At 40.9% G+C, this 19648-nt stretch overlaps 1 protein-coding gene across 1 annotated transcript in view; it reads left to right on the forward strand.

Moving 5' to 3' along the window:
- The window catches only part of ARID2 (AT-rich interaction domain 2), a 100660-nt gene that overhangs the window by 45180 nt on the left and 35832 nt on the right, over positions 1-19648 (forward strand). Inside the window, exons 4-6 of the mRNA XM_075600125.1 lie at positions 11327-11460; positions 11559-11777; positions 17968-18035. Coding sequence (XP_075456240.1) covers positions 11327-11460; positions 11559-11777; positions 17968-18035 — 421 coding nt within the window. The remainder of the gene's footprint in view (positions 1-11326; positions 11461-11558; positions 11778-17967; positions 18036-19648) is intronic.

Here is a 19648-nt window from a genome sequence, read left to right on the forward strand (position 1 = left end):
AATATATTAAACCACTTTCAATGGTCCTAGTATATTTCATATAGCAATTAAGAATACAATACTGAAAAAGCACATTGATGCAGTACAATTGGGGATCCCCACTGCTTTAGTGACGCTCTTGATACATACTTATATGCATTAGTTTGTAAGCAATCATTGTATTTGTCTGTACTTCTGCAACAATATACAATGTAAATACACAGATCCCATTTAGTGAATAGAAATATAAGCACCAACTGCTTCATGGGTGAGTACAAATAACTTCAAATGTTTTAATGATAACGTGGCTCTGAAGAATCATAAGGGAATGCATATTTTCATATATTCTGTTTAAAAAAATGACTGAATCGACAATTATTTACGGCATCTATTTTCTATAATTTCTCTAGCCATACATGCATTCTGTTTTGTTCTGTGCACTAGACTACTTTCTCTTCCTATATTTGTTGAACTCTTCCTGCCTTATTTTTCCTCCATGTCTGCCACTCACTGCGTTCTATTTTTCCTCTTGCAGCCTTCATAGCTGCGGTTTCTAGCTTGTGCGTCCTCCAGTTTGCTAGTGCATTTCCTTAATAGTTTACCTGTGTCCCATACTGGGCTCAACTGACCCTTCCAACCCGCTGCCTTCTGTCTGGTCCTTGCTCCCTGTGCGCAGGAAATGCAGGACGTCTTGCAGTTAAGACTGTATATGCCACAGTAAGCCTTTAGGAAATGCACAGTGCAACCCACGTCTCCCTTCTTTGTTGTACAAGGGAATGGTGTGAAGGTTCATAAATGATCCTCTGTTTGAAAACCACTGCAGGGAAATTGCCAGAAAAGACATGCTTATTCTTCACTTTTGTATCTCAGTTGGTAATTCACTTCACATCATGATGCCAATGTGTATGTCTGTATTTGTATAATCATGTCTATCTGCTTACAAGGAGTCCAAAATATATAGATCTATATCTCTCAAGAATGTCTGCACTTTCCTCTGTGATTGGCTGAACGGCCTCTCACCCAGGAACATCCAATGAGACTGCACATTTTCTGTAATTAGGCTGCACATTGGCTGTGTCACATATGAAGTGTCTGTTCAGTTCAAATTGGATTTGTTGAATACAAGAATTGGATTCCAGTTTGTCAACCCTGCAACTATGAGAACTTGGCTTACTAAATGTTCTGACAATGTTTTCACATTTCAAGACTCACTTTCTAAACTGCTGTGTAAGGGCTGGGACCCGCTGCGCTCGGCGGCGCGGATGGCCGCGCGAGCGTTCCCCACCAGCAGGGGAATCCTCCCTAGCCGGTCCCAGTCCCCCCTCGCTGACGGTTCACTACGCACTGTGACGCGTCAGCCGACAGGGGATTCAAGAAAATTGTGATCGTCACGTGGTGCGCTGATGAGCCAATCAGCGGCGGGGGCACCTCCTCATATCCTCCAATACCTGGGACTCTCCTCCTACCTCTCTCCCTGCATGTCATCATGCCTCACTATTGCTTTTTCTGTTTGCTATTTCCTCACTATTTTGTAATCCTATTCTGTTCTCCAACTCTCCCACTCTCCTCCTATTTACATGTCTTCATCTCTCCTCCCCTCCACCTATACTTGTGCCAATACACTGCACCACTATGTACAGACCATTCCAACAACTTCTTCTACACCCCTCAATAAAAAGCACCCCCCACAAATGTTTTTCTCAGCTCCTCTCTATTCGTCCTCCTTGCTGCTGGGGATATCTCCCCTAATCCTTGACCTAGCCCTATGCACGCCCGATCTCGCCCACGCCTTCCTGCCTCTTTCCCTACTCATGGCGTTAACCCATCTAATTTAATACCGACCAACTTTAAAACTCACCTCTCAAAAGAAGCATCCCAATAGCTTGCACTTTTCGCTACTGCCCCACACTCCGGGATTCCTACCAACCATTGTGGCCAATTACTGCATTTATCCACCATCAAGGCTATATACTGTCATCTACTTCACTTTTCCCTCATCTGCTGTCTCTGTAAGTCTCCCAACATACCACTTAGATTGTAAGTTCTCTCCGGCAGGGGTTTCCTTTCCTATTATCTGACTTTGCTGCGCTTATTGTATTATACTTTCCTGTATTGTATTGTCTTTGTAAAGCGCAGAGTACACTGTCAGCGCTATATAAATAAAGATACACATGCATGCATACATCCCCCTCTGTGATAGCCTCTCACCCAGAAAACGGGGGAGGAGGGGATTTTAATGGCAGTAGAGGCAGCAAGTAGAGGAAGAGACAGATGCGTAGGAGAGGAGTACAGAGAGGAGCAGATACCGGAAGGCAGAGAATTCAAAGAGAGGGGAGGAGAGAGTGCAAAGAGGAGCAGGGCATGATGATGGGGGAGGAGAAGAGACAGATAGTGGAGAGCAGTGTGCACATGGGGGAGGAAACTGAGGTACCACAAAGAGGAAAGTTGAGAAATAGCAAAATCCCTATGAGGCTGCCCCTTGTGCGCGCATGACTGATTGCGATGGCACGACCGCGTTTTGAAAAGATATTTTTTTGTCAACCAGCCTTTATGCATCTGCTACGCCTCCCCAATCGCCTCCAGCTCAGTTAACCCATTGCTTGGGCATCAGACGTGCGTGAGGCTATGCGGTCCGCCGCGCACACGCACACACATGTACTATAATCTTAGCCCAAGGCAGGAAGTGCAGAGAGGAGACTGGGATCAAGAGGAGGGAATGGAGAGCAGTGTGCAAATCGGGTGGGAGGGACTGCAAAGAGAGGGGAGGAAAGACGGCGAGGTCAGTAGGAGAAGGAAACTGGGAGATGGCAAGGGGGGAGGAGACAGATGAGAGGAGGGAGTGGGAGCACAGAAAGGAGCAGACATTAAGGCCTCTGATATAGTATAGGTGCGCATGATGTCACGCGCGCCTGTACTAGAAGCAATCCGTGGCGAGTAGTATTGCGCGACAGAGGCTGAACCGTGTACATGACCCGGCCGTTGCACGACAAAATAAAAATGTTGCCGCAAAAAATTGGCTGCATCGTCGCTCTCAGGCACATGCACTCTATGGCCATCCTCATTGAGTACGTCCTTTTGATTGCGTTGCTTGCGCCATCGCACGGACTATAGACGCGGCCTAAGGGCAGAGAGTGCAAAGAGAAGCATGGCACAATAGAGGAGAGAGTAAGGTGGGAAAGAGGGGTCAAGTGATAGCAAAGCATTACAGGGAGGGCAGAAAACAAAGCGTAATATTTAATAACCTTTGAGATCTCTTAGATCGGCGTATGTTAAGCCGGGTCCAGCAAGTGTCTGTGTCTGTGTGTCTTTCTATCTCAAATTACTCTGTTTTTATTCCGATCATATATTTAATTGTCAAATTACATGTTTTTCTATTTTAAAAAGGGATGTCAAAATAGAGGTGAAATTCTGACTGCCGATGATATTTACAGTAGTATTTTTTGTCATGGAATATTTATTTTTTTGGTATGTAGCAGTATCTTGTTTACATAGCATAAGTGCAAATGGATCTCAGTTGAAGTTGTTCTCGTCCGCATGAGAGTGATTTGGTTTTAATTGCAAGGTCAGATTATGCAGAAGTATACAGCGGCCCGTCCACCATGGCCAGGGAAAGCACCCGCTTACCTCACCGCCTCCGCGCAGGCGAAGGCGCCATGGCCCTAGCCTAAGTGAAGGCATAACTTTGCTACTGAAAATAGAGAACCCAGTAACATTCAAAAGTATGGCCCTACTGAACCTGGAGCTGCAATTAATACAAGCCCCTGAATCAACTAACATATTGTATGTATTAATGTTGCACTATTAAGAGCATGTTTTTAAAGGGCTTGTGTAGCTTTGTCTCTTTATAGCAAGTCCTTCAGTTTTATATCAGGCTTTTTGGGAAAGGGAAATACAATATACTGTATAGTGCCTACATTGTGCAGCAGAGGTGTGCTACAAATATTACAGGTTTACTCATTTGTTCAGTGGTATATCTGTAGTGTCTGACTGTCTCTAAAGTTTGAGTGATCTTTGTATTCTTTAGGTTAACAATTACACAATTCTAAAATAAATACAATTCTGACAGTATGACAAATGTTAGAAAGCTACCATGCTCTGTTTCACTAGGTTTACATTTGAACGGAACTATTACAAATGATATGCTATTGCATTGCAGTTGTTTACATGAAGCATTTCAAATACAGTTCTTTTTATGCATGCCTTCCCTTTTTTTGTCCTAGATCAGGATCTTGGTCCTCAAGAACCCCCAACAGGTCGGGTTCTTTAGGATATCTCTGCTTCAGCACAGGTTGATCAGTCAAAATGATTGAGCCACATGTGCTCAAGCAGGGACATATCCTTGAAGCTTGACCTGTTGGGGGTTCTTGAGGACTGATGTGAAACCCTGATCTAGATGTGCAGGATACTAAAGTGAGCATGCACAACACCCCAATTACCCTGCCACGATTAGAATTAATTTAAGATATCTAAGGAATTTTCTGTCCCTTTTTGTTTTTAGAGAAAAAATAAACCATAACAGAAAATTAGCATAAGATGGTATTAAAACGTGCCTATACCCTAAAAGAAAATGGGTTTGGATTTGATGTAATGAAAAGTTATTGTGCTTATGCATACAGCAAATAAAATCACTTGTGAGCACATTCACATGTCTCACAGGTCTGCAACCCTGCTTTTCACCATTATATCTTGGCATACAGTGCTTCCACCGCAGAAAGGAATTCTGGAAAATTACATGCAAATGAACATAGAGCTCATGTAAAAAGATACAAAATAACATACAGAAAAAAATAGTCCATTAATGAAATAAAACACCTCTAATGTCTTGTAGTAGGTTTTCCCCAACAGTATAATGGGAAGAAAATTAGATCCACACGCACAGTGTTACGCCAAAATGAATCTAAAATGGGTTTTAAACCAGAAATTGTTCTACCCAATGTCTGGTTGTGTGAGAAAATCTAGACCTAACAAGTCTATAGCAGTCTTTCCTGACAGTCCTTCATTACTTTCCCCTCACCATGGACAGTTTGACAGACTGGAATCTTGGAAGAAAGCAAATATTTTATTCGAATTTTGTAAATACATGGTATCGGTGCTATCAAATTGAAGACCACATCCCGGTGCACACACTAAATCAATGGACCCCACAAGGGGTGGTGTTTAATTTCTGCACTATGGCAGAGTACACATTTACAGTTCAGACCTATACATGTTATCATGAAGTTGTGCAGGACATTATTCTGAATTCCGGTTAGGCTGTAATGATAAATATACTAATCTCTAGGTAACCCTTCAGAGTCTGGTTTTAATGAATTTGTATGACGGTCTGAAGCTTTCCCAGCAACCGATAACCTCACCCACAATGACACATTTGGGGTTCTCTGGGAAGGCTTGTCCACCCCTACTGTTTTGAGACGTTTTGCAAGTATGGACAGCTAGTTATAAAACGGTCTTGGTAAAATAAAGTATTGACCTAATGGTTTGATTACTTGTAACACAACATAGAGACCAACAGCGTAACCCCCTCTCTGCTGGAACATGGTAGTACTTACAGGGGATACTAGGCAAAAAAGTTACACTCCTTGGTTGCCATACTGCTATTTCATGGCGATATTATGACTGGGTTAGAAATTAGGTTTTAGGAGTAGTTTTAGGAGTAGAGGCAAAATAGATGGGAGATATTTTTGGAAGAGATGTTAGGAGGTGAAGGTTGTACAGGTGTTTAGTCAAGGTCCACGAAGTAGAGCAGTACCTAGTAGGTAGAGTGCCCATCAATCTAGGACAACATGGCCTACCGGCCACTGGGTTTCTAAAGAAAATTTAATTGCATTCGTTACGACAACAAAAATATTCCATTCACGAAGATTTGCAGTCACATAATGAAAGGGTGAATACTCTTCTGAATCCTTCGATGGATCCGGCAAGAAGTTGTCATTATAACTGACCAGGCTGAAGGAGTTGCTCTGTGGGACACTGCCTTTGAAAACAATTGCACCGACTTTAAAGTACACTTTAGTTTTTATTTACGAAGCACCTTGCTTTCCATCAGAAAAAGATGCTACTGTATATGGAATAGTTATGTTGAATGAGATTCTGCAAACCCAATCAGTTTTTTCCTTTTAAATATAGTAATGTTTAAAAAACAAACAAAAAAAAACCTGTTGTATAATGTTTTCATTTTTGTCTCTCTTCTGGTTCCACTGGAAGTACTGGTTCTATTTTATACCAAATGCATAATGTAACGCTAATAAGATGGCGTTGGACAGCACTAGAATAAAGACTAACTATTATAAATAAAGCATACATTTTATAAAAGGGTGTCTCAAAGGCAAGTAAGCTGCATGCAACATGTTTTACTTTATGGATTTCCAGTTTTAATTTGACATATTTCCAAACTTGGTTGACTCCTAGAGTATTCAACTTTTGCTGCCTGCTGGTTTCATTGAAAAGGTGCAGGTTTGTTATGTAAAGGCCTCTCTTGGCTTTCTATTAAATATCCACTCTCTTTAGGCTATACTCTCCTCTGCCCCACCTTGTATCTCAGCCCTAATTTCTCACCATACACTTGCTGGCCTCTTCTGTTCTGCAAACACACAACCCCAGCCAGGGGACCTTTCTCAAGGCAATGCAACATACATAGTGAAAGAGGCAACTATATATACCCAGCATCCCACGTGAAACTAATTACCAAGCAATCAAAAAACAATCAACTACGTCACAAAACGCACGAAATGGAGCAGCTGTATGCAATCAGCTGGTGAGTTCAGTCCTGCTGGTTAGAGACCCGGATGTAGCCGGCGTCATAGTGCTTTGAATAATAACTGATCCTCCGCAACTGGCGTCTAGCGTTGCCATGGAGGTCCATACTGTGTAGAAGGTACATCGCGCATGCGTGGAACTAATGTAAACAAGACGGGACTCAGCGATGTAGGCAAGCGGCTTGGTAATCGCAGGTGATTAGTTGGGGAACCAGTGGCGGTGGGGGGGAACGTGAGGAGGGGGTAATGCAGTCAGGCTGCAGGGGGGATAAGAAGATACACACGAATAGAGGGGGTGGGGGGGGTCCAAAACGGGGACAGTCGTAATTTTTCACCCTACACCTGCTGACCTCTTTTGTTCTGCAAACACACAACCCCAGCGAGCTCTAACCCCAGAACGCACCACTTCATGTATGTATATATGTGTATATATATTATTTTTTATGCCAAAAGGAGTGCTATTGAGCGTAAAGCCCAATGCTACATCCAATTTGGCAAAATATATAGTTAAATACTTCAATAATGATATTCTCATGAATAAGGGTCATTTAGTTTAGAACTCTCAAGTTCTGCTCAAGGATGTCTTCTGTCTACCTCTTTTGTATCTGAAGCCCTCTCTCAACTAAAACCTCTCACTCACTGCCCCACACCTCTGAAGTGCCCTCCCCCTCAATATCTGACTAACACCCTCTCTCCACCTTTAAGGCTCGTCTTAAAATGCACATTTAATGAAGAATTTAAGTAGCTCCCTTGACTAGTACAATACATTTTCATATGCACTTATCATGACCCCCTGCATACATACTTCTAAGGGTTCTGTGAGTTCTCCATACTCACCAATTGGATTGTAAGCTCTATGGGGCAAGGACCCATTTTCCTACTGTTAAGTTTGTCTGGGGTTTATTCCTCTTGCCTCCTATTAGGACACAAGTATTACTGCTGTAAAGCACTATGTACATGGATGAACATAAATCAGGGCGTCCCAAGAGCTGAACCGTGTTTATTTCAGCTCCGGAGACCCCTGGTGCCCAAGATACTTAACGGGAATCTGCTGCCTTTTTACTTCCTGGTTGTTTAAAGCTCGGACCAAATCATGGTTTTCTATTGGCCTGCGAAGCGCGGGAGATTTAAATAATGTTTCCCCATTGGGGGGATGCTACTTGCGCCATCTTTCCTGGTAAGTATCTTTTAAAGTAGGGGGTTCTGGAGCTGAAATGAAGGCCGTTCAGCTCCTGAGACCCCTTGCTTTCGATCTATGTAAAAAGAGAGAGAGTTAAACACGTCAGGGGGAACTGATCGTGGTGTGCTACATTAAATGGAATATAAAGCAAGGCGAGCGCATTGACATTTGCGCTTTAAATGAAGTAAAAAAATAAATAGTTTTTAGTGATTAGCATCTAAAGCTCTTAAGTAATACCTGTAGTTTAATAGAAACTCGTTGCTTAAATGGCCTCAATCAATCATGTGGCCAAATGTAAAAATCGGTTCCCCCTCATCTAAACTTTTCAAACCAGAGTAACATTTCTTTTAACATGAGGTTTCTTTTAGACTTTCTAGGTGCCAACCCCTCACATTCCTTGTTACCATGCATGGTGAATCCCTATGCAGTATTTATCCCTTATGTGCATTCTACAAATTCCTAGCAGCATCTCACTTCGGCCATAAATATACTTATGGAGCACACCAGTGTGCTGCTGCTGTTGTAGAATATCAAAATACCTCCATTCATTGCGAGATTGGAGCTGTGTATGTTTTACAGAATGCTGTTCTGTTGTGTTTTAGTCTGTCTCGTTTTGAGGCTCAAAATTGTCTCCTAAAGGAAAAGAAAAATATTGTCTTAGGTATCTTTTCTGGCTGATATTCACTTTAACATTAAATGTTACATTTTCCTATAATGTTCATTAAAAAAGATATGGATATTTCTTTGTCAAATGTTTTTGTCATTTGTATGGTCTGAAGAAAAGGAAGATAATTTTTTTGCGAGCAGCATAATATTATTGACTTTCTAAAAAAACAAACCATCTTGAATCCTGCATTTTCAATGGTAATTCTGATCAGGGCAGTGTTTAAAGCAGCTGTCTGTGCTGCTGGTTTTTATCTTGGGAGATAGTGGGGATAATTCACCGCCTAAACCAGAGGGTCTCTGGTGCGACAATCTAATGGCTCCCCCTCATTCCTGTGATGCTGCCCTGTGAACATAAAATGGTAGCCGGGGTTTAGACGGGCAATCGAAAGAGAAGACATTGTAACTTTCTATTGGTGATGCCCCAAACTTATTTGTAGTTGTTGTCCACGAGTATAAAAAAAAATATCAAATGTCACAGGAAACATGGGGTGGATTCCCAGAGGCTGAAGGACCGGGGGACCAGCTCCAGTGGGCCCACTCTGTTTTGGTACATTAAAAATAAATAAAATAGACTGCTGTTTCAAGCTACAATTTGTTATTTTGCTTAATCCTGTTTGTTACATTAAACTTTATGTATTAAGTTGTTTACAATTTTCTGAAAAAGTTATGTCCTACTCACCCTATAAAAGCTGATTCATTGTTGTTTTTAGTTATGTGCTAAAGTTATTACTACTACAAAATCACACAAGTATGTAGTGAAGCGCCTGCCTATAAATATTGAACGTTCCCCTGCTCCTCTTTTTTTTTTTTTATGTATGTACCCTCCTGTGTTAACATGGATGGGGAGCAAGGGGTCTCCAGAGCTGAGCCATGTTAGTTTCGGCTCATTTAAGCGCCATTTTTTCCCCCTGGTTGGGATCCCACTGGTGGCATCTTCATTGGTAAGTACCTGGCGATCGAGGGGATATCCAGGTACTTACCAATGAAGGTGCTGCCGTTAGGATCCCAACCATTGCAAACAAAATGGCATTTAAATGTCCTGCGCTGCATGGGCCAGGACGCTTGACCCACGTGAGAATTAAATATCAGGAAGTATCTAGTGCACCTTCACCACTAACTATCTTGGAAATCAAGGTGTCCCCCGGGACAACAATTAGTGCGATTCAGCCGCCGCCAGCGGCCTTGCGCTTCATTGACTTTTCCGTGGGACACTGCCGTCCGCCACGTACCCGACCCGCCAGGTCTGCCACAGCCGACGCATCATCTTTAAATGTCCTGCGGGATATTTAAAGATGGCACGTCCGAGCGGTCCTGGCTTGTTGCGTGCACGGCAGAATGGACATCGCGACGTAGTGTGCCGCGGCGAGCTGCCCTGTGGCGACGTGTCCAGGTGATGAAACGCAGGTGGCGTTTTGGTTGTGGCCGAAGGTCCCATTCCGTGAACATTTTAGTGCTGCGTAACGATTAGTGAAAGGAGCTTTGCTGTATGTGATGGTGCATTTTGACAAATTTGAGTGATTATACAAAGGCCCTAAAGATACTGTGCGGATTAAAAAATAAAATCCATGGACGTTTGCTAGCATAATGCTTGGATTTTATTTATTATAAGAAAACCTCTTTAGAAGTATAAAGTTGCACCTCTTGCCCAATGTGAGAAGATTTACTCGTAATTACCAGGGATGATATTAATATCATGTAAAAAGCAGTAGTGCCATCCAGCTAAAAAAATGTAGTTGATAAGGGAACATAATTGCTGATATTGCAGTTTGCTGGTTTTGGTAGCAGACATTTCTCTGCATAAAAAAGCATCAGCAGGCAAACTGCTGCTTAACAGACAGACCTTTTACATCGTACAAGTGAGACAGGTGCTAGTTAGGCAGAGTATTATACACTGTGGGTTTTTTTTCTTCTTTTTTTTCTATTGTACTTCCTTGCCAAAAAGGTCAGGTTTCATGCGTTACACTGTGCAGTTCCACTTCACTGTAACTATGGAATATAGTTATACACAGTGTCTGTGTATGATGATAATGAGCTTCCTTCCCATTGTATGTTTTTTGATTTTCTGGATACTAGCAGCAGCAGTGTTTTAATACATTTGGGAGGGGTCACTGCATGAAAATATTCAAAACCTAATGTATGTCACCTTTCTATGCCATTGGAGCCTAGGCTCTTTAAATACTTGATGGCATAGATGTCTATGATTGTCGGTATTCTCTTTGCCACTGTAGTAGTAAGAATACCAGATGTATGCATATGTCAAGGGTAAAACTTCAAAGAAAGGTGTAAAAGTTTTTTGTTGCCAACACCTGGTTTGTCTACTTTTAATATATGAAACACATCACTATCATAGTTCAGGACAGGTATTTTGGCCTATGAAATTCTGATTAAATATTGCACAAACTACAGCATGCTATCACCGCTTATCTTGCCTTTCTTTCAGCAACTCCCGAAAGATATCTTAGACTGCGCTTATAGTGCCAGCGACACGATGTCGCGTCAAAACAAATGCACTGCCGCCGTCGCGTGCGCTTATTGTAAGCGCGACGTGATGGGGCGACGGCTTGGTCGCGATCGCTGGAAGTCATCTCAATTTGATTTTTCCAGCGACCGTAGCCTGATGTCGCTGTCGCCGGCACTATAAGCGTAGCCTTACCCACCTCTGTGTTACTCCGTAAACAGATGTCTAATAAACAAAATGTGCAACTCTGGTTTTAAGTGAATTCAACTATGTTTCTATTTCTTGTAGTTATTTGGAAAAATATGAGAAAGTACATCATTTTGGGGAAGATGACGATGAGGTCCAGCCTGGCAATCTCAAGCCGCAGCTCCCTATCGGTGCAATACCATGCGCCTACAACTACCAGCAGCACATCGTACCGGGTAAGGTGGAATATCCCTGTAGAAAATTGGTCCTTAAGGTTACCGTTCCTAAAAGTTGGTAAACTCAATTTGAAAATGTATCTACTTCTGTTTTGTAGATTATCTACGACAAAGCTATGGGCTTACCATGGACTTCAACACACCAAACGATTATAACAAACTGGTGCTCTCACTGTTATCTGGACTCCCAAATGAAGTGGACTTTGCAATTAATGTGTGTACACTTCTGTCTAATGAAAGCAAGCATGTAATGCAGCTCGAGAAGGACCCAAAAATAATCACCTTGTTGCTTGCTAACGCTGGGGTGTTCGATGACAGTGAGTATGAGTTTCACACTTGTGGGATTTTTTAAGCCATCACTTTCTTTGGTCTTAATACATGAAACTGCTAGTTTTGCTTAACCTAGAGATGGTATAAGTATTTCAAATGCTAAAAGTCCATATTTAACGCAGTATCGTTGATTTGAGCAGCAAAGAATTGGAAATGAACATGGGGCACTTGGAATGCTCCTTAGTATTTATACGGTTGCTTTGTTTCCCAAAGCTACTTTGTGTAAAAGTAGTGTGTAGAGTAGTCAAATCTCCTGCTGTCGGTGTGCCTGTAATGCTGACTCTGTGTGTTAATGCTGTTTTTAAACTCACATCAGTCAATAAAGAGTCCTCCCTGATAGTAGAGATTTCTGTTGATGTGGTATCAGTTGCCGACAAATGTGCAGGGTTAGTAGCTGTAAACTATTGGGTACCTGAATTATATATTTTTTGTTCTCTGTTCTGAAGAGAGACGGGAGCTCAAGATAATTCCAAGTACGCAGTTTAACTGTGTTTATTGTTGGATTCAGTTTATTTTGAGAAGGGTAGAGGGGGATATGGCTCTGAAAGTGTTGTTTCTCTATCCATTCTGCATAGCCTAGGGACTTTAACCCAGCTGGGACATCAATGGCTGGGTAATGCTCTACCTATGCCAGGCTGAATTTGCTTCAGCCAATTTTTGTGTTTTCTGTTGTAATTTAACTATTTTTACAGTGCTGTAAATATATCCCTTTTGTTTCCCCTGTGCTGTGAGCCAGCAGCAGTTTACCCTTTTTCGTTCCCTGCTTCTGTTCCAAAAGAATGTTTGAATTTGCCACTTATTGTCATTCAAAAATGCTTCACTCCGCTCCCTGTTCTCAGTAGCATCTGTCCTTAGTAAAACAGGGTGAATGGAGTCTGGGGGGTGTTTATTCTTATTTTTTTTTTTTTAAAGGATCATTGAGGAATTTCTAGGCTGTTAATACCCAGAATTTAGACGGATCAGAAGACCATTTTTAGCCGATGACAACACTTGAGACACCCTTTATATACTTTTTTTTTTTTTTTTTAAACAGGTTAAATGCATTTGTTGAATGGCTTGCTTTAATACTTGCCATAGAAAAAGAATGGGTGGCATGTTGCTTTGTATTGTTTCAGACTTGCCCACTGAATTGGTTAATTTGATAGAATATATTTACAAAATGTACCATGTGTTACTGAATAGTGTCAACACCTGGTCATATCCCCTCCTAAGAAGACTTTTGGGCTTTTTTTGCTATGAACTACAATGGTTGCACTTGACTCACATTTCACACTTAAAGTAGTTGGAGTTTCTGTTTATCATGATTACTAATCGGAGCAGTAAAGTCGCCAGTGTAGCGCACAGTCCTACTTGCAAACATTGCCAAGTATGGCAAATTGGAATCGGACTTACTGAAGATCAAGAAGATATAGATTAATTTCTACTAAATTTAAAAGCAATCCTGCAACACCCTGCGTCTAGAACAGGGGTCCGCAAACTTTTGCAGCTGCACGCCCCCCCCCCCCCCTCCTGCCTGCTGTTTCCGGTGCTTGCGCCCCCCTCACCTCTATGCCAGATGTCAAATGACCCAGCAGCGTCATTTTACGCTGCGTTGCCATCGCGACGTGTCAACACAGTCATCTCAATCTAGGTAAGGTTACTGTAGGTTGCAGAGACCGCACGTGATCCCACGGCATTTAATTTAAATGTCGTGGGAAAGAGCGCGGGGCCTCTGCAACCGCCGTGCCCCCCGCCCCCCCCCAGAAAAATCTCTTGTCCCCCCCAGTTTGCGCACCCCTTGTCTAGAATGTGAAACGTTTTAAGACTCTGCATTGCTATGAATAAAGTGTTTTGGTTTGGCAATCATGGTTGCATTAGTGCTATATTTTTGAAAGTATGAGTTTAGCCCTATGGTTTGATTACTCGCTGTGTATTTAAGAGAAACCGCATCATTATATTATGGTAGCTGTTCTATTATTTTCACCCACTTAAATCCTGCTTCTTAAAGAAGAATGTAATGGAAGCCTGTGGACCCTTTCTGATATTGCATTAGTGGCCATGTCCATTCTTGCTAACACAGGAATAACGAGCATTTAAGTACTTGCCGCCATAGTTTATGTTGTTCATATTTGGAAGGGGCTAAAGTATTTAGGGGTACACATTAATGGTTAATAGTATAGTCATAATCTGAATTTCTTGACTTTGCAGCATAATATCCACTGCAGGATCCTTTTAAACATGTATTGTGTTAAAACTGCAGAGCCACATACTTTATCCAGAAACCATGGTCATGTAGAAAGGAGGGGTAGTGGGAAAATACTGTACATGTATGTTTCTTTAAAGTAAATAAGTCAAAGCAGAATTGGTAATACACTTACACGTAATATATAAAACCACTGAATCAGTGGGTTGACTCCTTAGCCTTCTCATATGACTTCATTCTGCTGCTCATAAATAGAAAAAAGGACATACACAGAAGATCATGTATAATATTTAGTAAGGTCTGATAAAAGTAATGCTCACAATAAAACCAGCTTAATAATAGATTTGAAGAGCTAGGTGAGGTACCGTTGTAAGCTGTATGAGTGGCACGTTGTGTTGGTTTTGCGTGCAGTGTTCCTTCCAGATATCTATTTGGAACAATTTCAATAGTTCTATCCACACTGTTATTACTGTTATTACTTATTATAGAATTGCTCATTTATTTGGTTGTTCTACTTCACTTGATTATTCAATTCCGATCTATATTATCCACATATATTTATTTATTTATAAAATATTTTACCAGGAAGTAATACATTGAGTTACCTCTCATTTTCAAGTATGTCCTGGGCTCAGAGTAAAACAAATAATACATGGTTACAAGTACAGTTACATAAATGAACAGGGTATACATTATATACAAGACATTGCATGCACAGTTAAAGAAAATATATATTATGAGCGTATGAAACAGTTACAGACCAGGTTAAAATGTGAGACAGCCTTAGATTTGAAAGAACTTAAACTGGTGGTGGATGTGAGAGTCTCTGGTAGGTTGTTCCAGTTTTGGGGTGCACGGTAGGAGAAGGAGGAACGTCCGGATACTTTGTTGAGCCTTGGGACCATGAACAGTCTTTTGGAGTCTGATCTCAGGTGATAAGTGCTGCAAGTGGTTCAATTTAGTTCGATTTCCATTGTAGGTTCTTACTGTCCCTGGTCTTTTAAAGAGACAATCCAAGCAGTGTTTTTTTTTTCTTCCCCCATTTAAAAAAAAAATACAGAATTGATGCATGGGGTCTACGGAGCTGAACCCCATTTAATTTAAGCTCCTGGGACCCACCGCTTCTGTAGGTACTGACCTCCGTAGGGGGTACCGGTAGCACTCCAGGGTTCACTATGTCTGCTTTTCAAAGCTCCAGGGCCCTGTGGGCCAATAGAAAGCAGTGATGTCATCTGGTTCGGTTTCCTATTGACCCATGTGACGAGGAAGCTGAATACTGTAGAGATACCGGCATCCCCTTCATAGGTTAGTATCTCCGAAAGCAAGGGGTCCTCAGAGCTGAAATTAATGGAGTTCAGCACCGGAGACTCACTGCTTCAATCCTGTATCAAAAAATTAAATAAAGAAAAACCGGCTTGGATTGCTCCTTTAAGTGCCCTTGTATTTACTTTTAGTGCCACATACAAGCCAACTATGAGATGCTTACCTGACAAACAGTTGTATCCAGTTCTCTAGTCATTGAAACTCTGAAACGGGTACCTAATGCCACAGACCAGATGAATGGCTCTACATTCTTTGTATTCTCTCGCTTGCTCAAATTTCTGAGCTCTTATTCACTCCTAGATACTCTACAATATGGCTTCCGCACTGCTCACTCCACAAAAATAGCCCTCACTAAAATAATTAACGATCTCCATGCTACCAAGACAAAGGTCACTACACTCTGCTTATACTGGTCGATCTCTCTGCAGTCTTTGATACTGTGGACCGCCCTTTTCTCCTTCACCTTCTCCATACTCTTGGTATCCATAACAAAGCTCTATCCTGAACTTCCTCTTAGCTTTCCCATCATACTTTCAGTGTCTCGTTTAGTAACACCTCCTCTATCGATCTTTCTGTGGGGGTAACCATGGGGTCTGTCCTTGCAACCTATTCGCTTTTCTCTTTACACACTCTAGGTGACCTTATCACATCTCTTGGGTTCGAATATCACCTCTATGCTCATGACAAACAAATTTACTTTACACCTGCTGTACAGACTAAAGTCTCAATGTCTCTCTGCTATATCATCATAGATAGCCCTCCGTCAAACATGTCAGAAACGGAGCTCGTCATATTTCCTCCCAAACCTGGCCCTACTACCATCTCCTACATTACCGTTTGAAGCATTATCATACACCCAGTATCACAAGCACTCTGCCTAGAGGTCACATTTGACTTCTCCCTCACATTCTCCTCTCACATTCAAAAGGTAGCTAAAACCTGTCGTTTTTTTCCTCTGCAATATTGCCCTTTCCTTTGTTGCTCTACTGCTAAAACTCTGACGCAGGCCCTTATTCTTTCCCGTCTCTACTACTGTGACCACCTACTGTTCAAGCTTCACCTATCTCCCCTACAATCTATGCTAAACGCTGCTGCCAGAGTCACTTTACTCTCCTGAATCTGTGTTCGGTTCTCCCCTGCTGAAATCGTCTCCTTGCGTCTTATCAAATCCCGTATCACACACTCAATTCTCCTCCTCACTTTTATACACTCTTCTGCTCCTCCTTACATCTCAGCCCTAATTTCTTGCTAATCACCATCCTGACTCTTGTGTTCTGCTAAAGGATGTCTTCTCTCTACCCTGTCGATATCTAAAGCCCTCTCCCGCCTTAAACCTTTCTCACTCACTGCCCCACACCTCAATATCCAACGAGCACTCTCTCTACCCACCTTTGAGACCTATCTTAAAACCCACCTCCACAACAAAGCATATGGTTAGCTCCTGGCTGATACTATACACAATACATTGACCATGGCCCCTTGCAGACGCACCTACCAGAACACCTTCCTACTATCTCTGCACGTTCTTCCTACTTACCAATTAGATTGTAAGCTCTTCGGGACAGGGACGCCTTTTCCTAATGTTACTTTTATGTCTGAAGTGCTTATTCCCATTATGTATTTTTAGTATTTGTCATTTATATCACTTGCATTACGGCTGTGAAGCACTATGTACATTAATGGCGCTATATAAATAAAGATACATAATGAAAAGGAGATGGAGTGCGTGGATTGAGAGGATAGCACCTTGTGATGCTTGCAATAGCAGTTGTATTTTTCTAGATACTGTTTCTTTTCTGAACCACAATTGGAGCAGGGCACAGGATAATTCTGATGGAGGATGCCAACGCATTGTTTTGCAATGTCTTGTCGACACCCTGCTATTGAAGGTGTAAGATGCCAAGGGTTATTCAACAATTTTAGTTGAAAGCTGGTGAATGTTGCACTAAGCCAGTAGCACCCAGTTAATTCATATTTGGGGGTGCAGGATTTCCAACTGACAACCTACAATGTAACTGTTTGCTCCCCACTTTTCTGTATGTGTTCAGCTTTTCACAATTCTTTGAAGGATGAACAAGCACTAATGATAAATGTTTAATAATTGAACAAATGGATGCATAAAACACTGAGGATGCATACTGAAAGGTACAATGTACTTTATTAGTTGTGTATATTGTTTAAACAGTTTGTATTGATTTCCTTAATAGAACTTATGCTCTTAAGTTTATAGTTTTTTCACTTGTAATTAGAAATGCGAAATACCACATATATATATACTGTGTGTGTATATGTGTATATGTATGTATATATATATATATATGTGTGTATGTATGTATGTATATATATATATATATATATATATATATATATATATATATATATATATATATAATCAACTGAAGTCTTGGGCAAAATGAGAATATTATTTCTAATGACAACACCACTTTCTCAGAGGAAGGTTCAATTTTGTAAATACAAGATCATTAACTCTTTCACTGCCTGAAGGGCCTGTAACATGTTGCTGGGTCTTCTGGGAGCAAAAAGGTTACAAGACCGATCAAACATGTTCTGCCGGGGACTATAATACATTGCTTTGCAGGCTCCACTTTGAACAGGTTTACTTACTCCTTTGTGTTTAAATGATTCTAATTGTTACTTTCCAAACCCTGTAGCTCTAGGAACCTTTTCTGCAGTGTTCGGAGACGAATGGAAGGAGAAAATGGATAGAGATTTTGTACAGGTAAGCTATAAATGATCATTTCCAATAATATATTTTTCTTTATTCTTTATTAAGTTAAGTCACTAGGGTTCCTAAAACAGATTAATGGTAGACGGGTCTGAAATAAATATTGTAGCAATATATTTCAGTCCTTTCTAGTATAAAATGGTATGAAGGGAATTCAATGATATCTATTCCAGGGAGTATATTCCCTATAGTACAGTGAAGGCCTTTGAATATTCACATTAGCCCATAAGCCCACCTCTTCCCTGTTGGAATACCAATATGAAGCACTTGGGCAGAGAACAGAGAGACATTGCAGGTTTACAGCTTGTATTTTAACTAACTTAGAAACTGAGCGTGTACCCTTGCTGGATATCTGCATTTGAGATTCCTGTAGGTCATTCTACATACTTTTTATTTATTTTTATAAATGGTTAAGAACTAAAAACTGTTCCTGTGTCTTACAATACCAGAATATTCAGCTGTTCTGAAAAACTATTAATTTAAAACATGCACCCAATAGCTGTTTTGTATCGTAGAGTAATACAAAGACCTTTACAATAGGCAATTGGATGTGTTCCACATTTTATGTTGCCAACCGGTGTTGCAAATCTGCTGCTTCTACTTAAGAGCATGTTAAAGAGCATTGATTTGAACCTTCAGCCCTAACATAAAAACAGTCGAGATGCATTTTCAATACATATGTCTACATTTAATATAGTAATTCCTCTGGCTCTCATTTCTTTAAAGTAACTGCATTTTAATCCTATTTAATTTATTTGAGTCAACTCAGGCTGGTTAATGACAGCGGTATGCAATGCCTTGCATGTCTTTTATACAGCAAGTGAGCTACTCTTCCAATCAAAGTGACTGAGTTATGTTCCTGCCCAGCAAAGCATAGTCAAAAGACATATTCATATTTCATGAAGACTTATGTTAGAGAATTATGGTTTACTTTTTTTAATGCTGATTATAAGGTGAATATTTAAAGAATGCAATCCCAGAATTAGAATAATGAAAACTCATTTTCAGAGATTGACTTAATTGTTTCTGCGTAAATGCACAGATGTATACTATACAATACACATCTTGGGAGTTAGCAATAAAAAATAATGTCTGTTTATATGTTCAATAAATACCTTCTTATACCCATTTGTACTTCAGAGTAGGGAGACAATGCAAGTGAAGAGTGAAGCTCAGCACTAGTGCTGCAAACGTGCCACTCGCTTTAAAGCTAGCGATCAACACAGCTGTGTAAATTCTAGCTCAATGCACCCACAATTGCATTTGCTGATTCTTTCTGTCATTATATTTGTATTTGATGCAGAAAGAGATAGTGACTTGATCAAGATTGCAGAGATGGTACTGGGTCCCAGACTGGCATTTGCTTCTAAAACATGAGGCTATGCCATCTGAAATGACCACGTGTGCGTTCTTCTCCACATCTGAAGATGTGTGATACGAACACATGGTCTAAATTCAGATTTCTATGTTCACTAGTATTGCTGAGTTTAAAGCATCAATGTTAATTCTGTAATGATAGAGTAAATTGAGGAGGAAATGCTGAGTCTGATTTTTATATTTTTTACTGGTGTGTGTGTATATACAGTGTGTGTATATATGTGTATATA

The sequence above is a fragment of the Ascaphus truei genome, chromosome 5, assembly GCF_040206685.1.
Source record: "Ascaphus truei isolate aAscTru1 chromosome 5, aAscTru1.hap1, whole genome shotgun sequence".
In the NCBI taxonomy this organism is placed as follows: domain Eukaryota; kingdom Metazoa; phylum Chordata; class Amphibia; order Anura; family Ascaphidae; genus Ascaphus; species Ascaphus truei.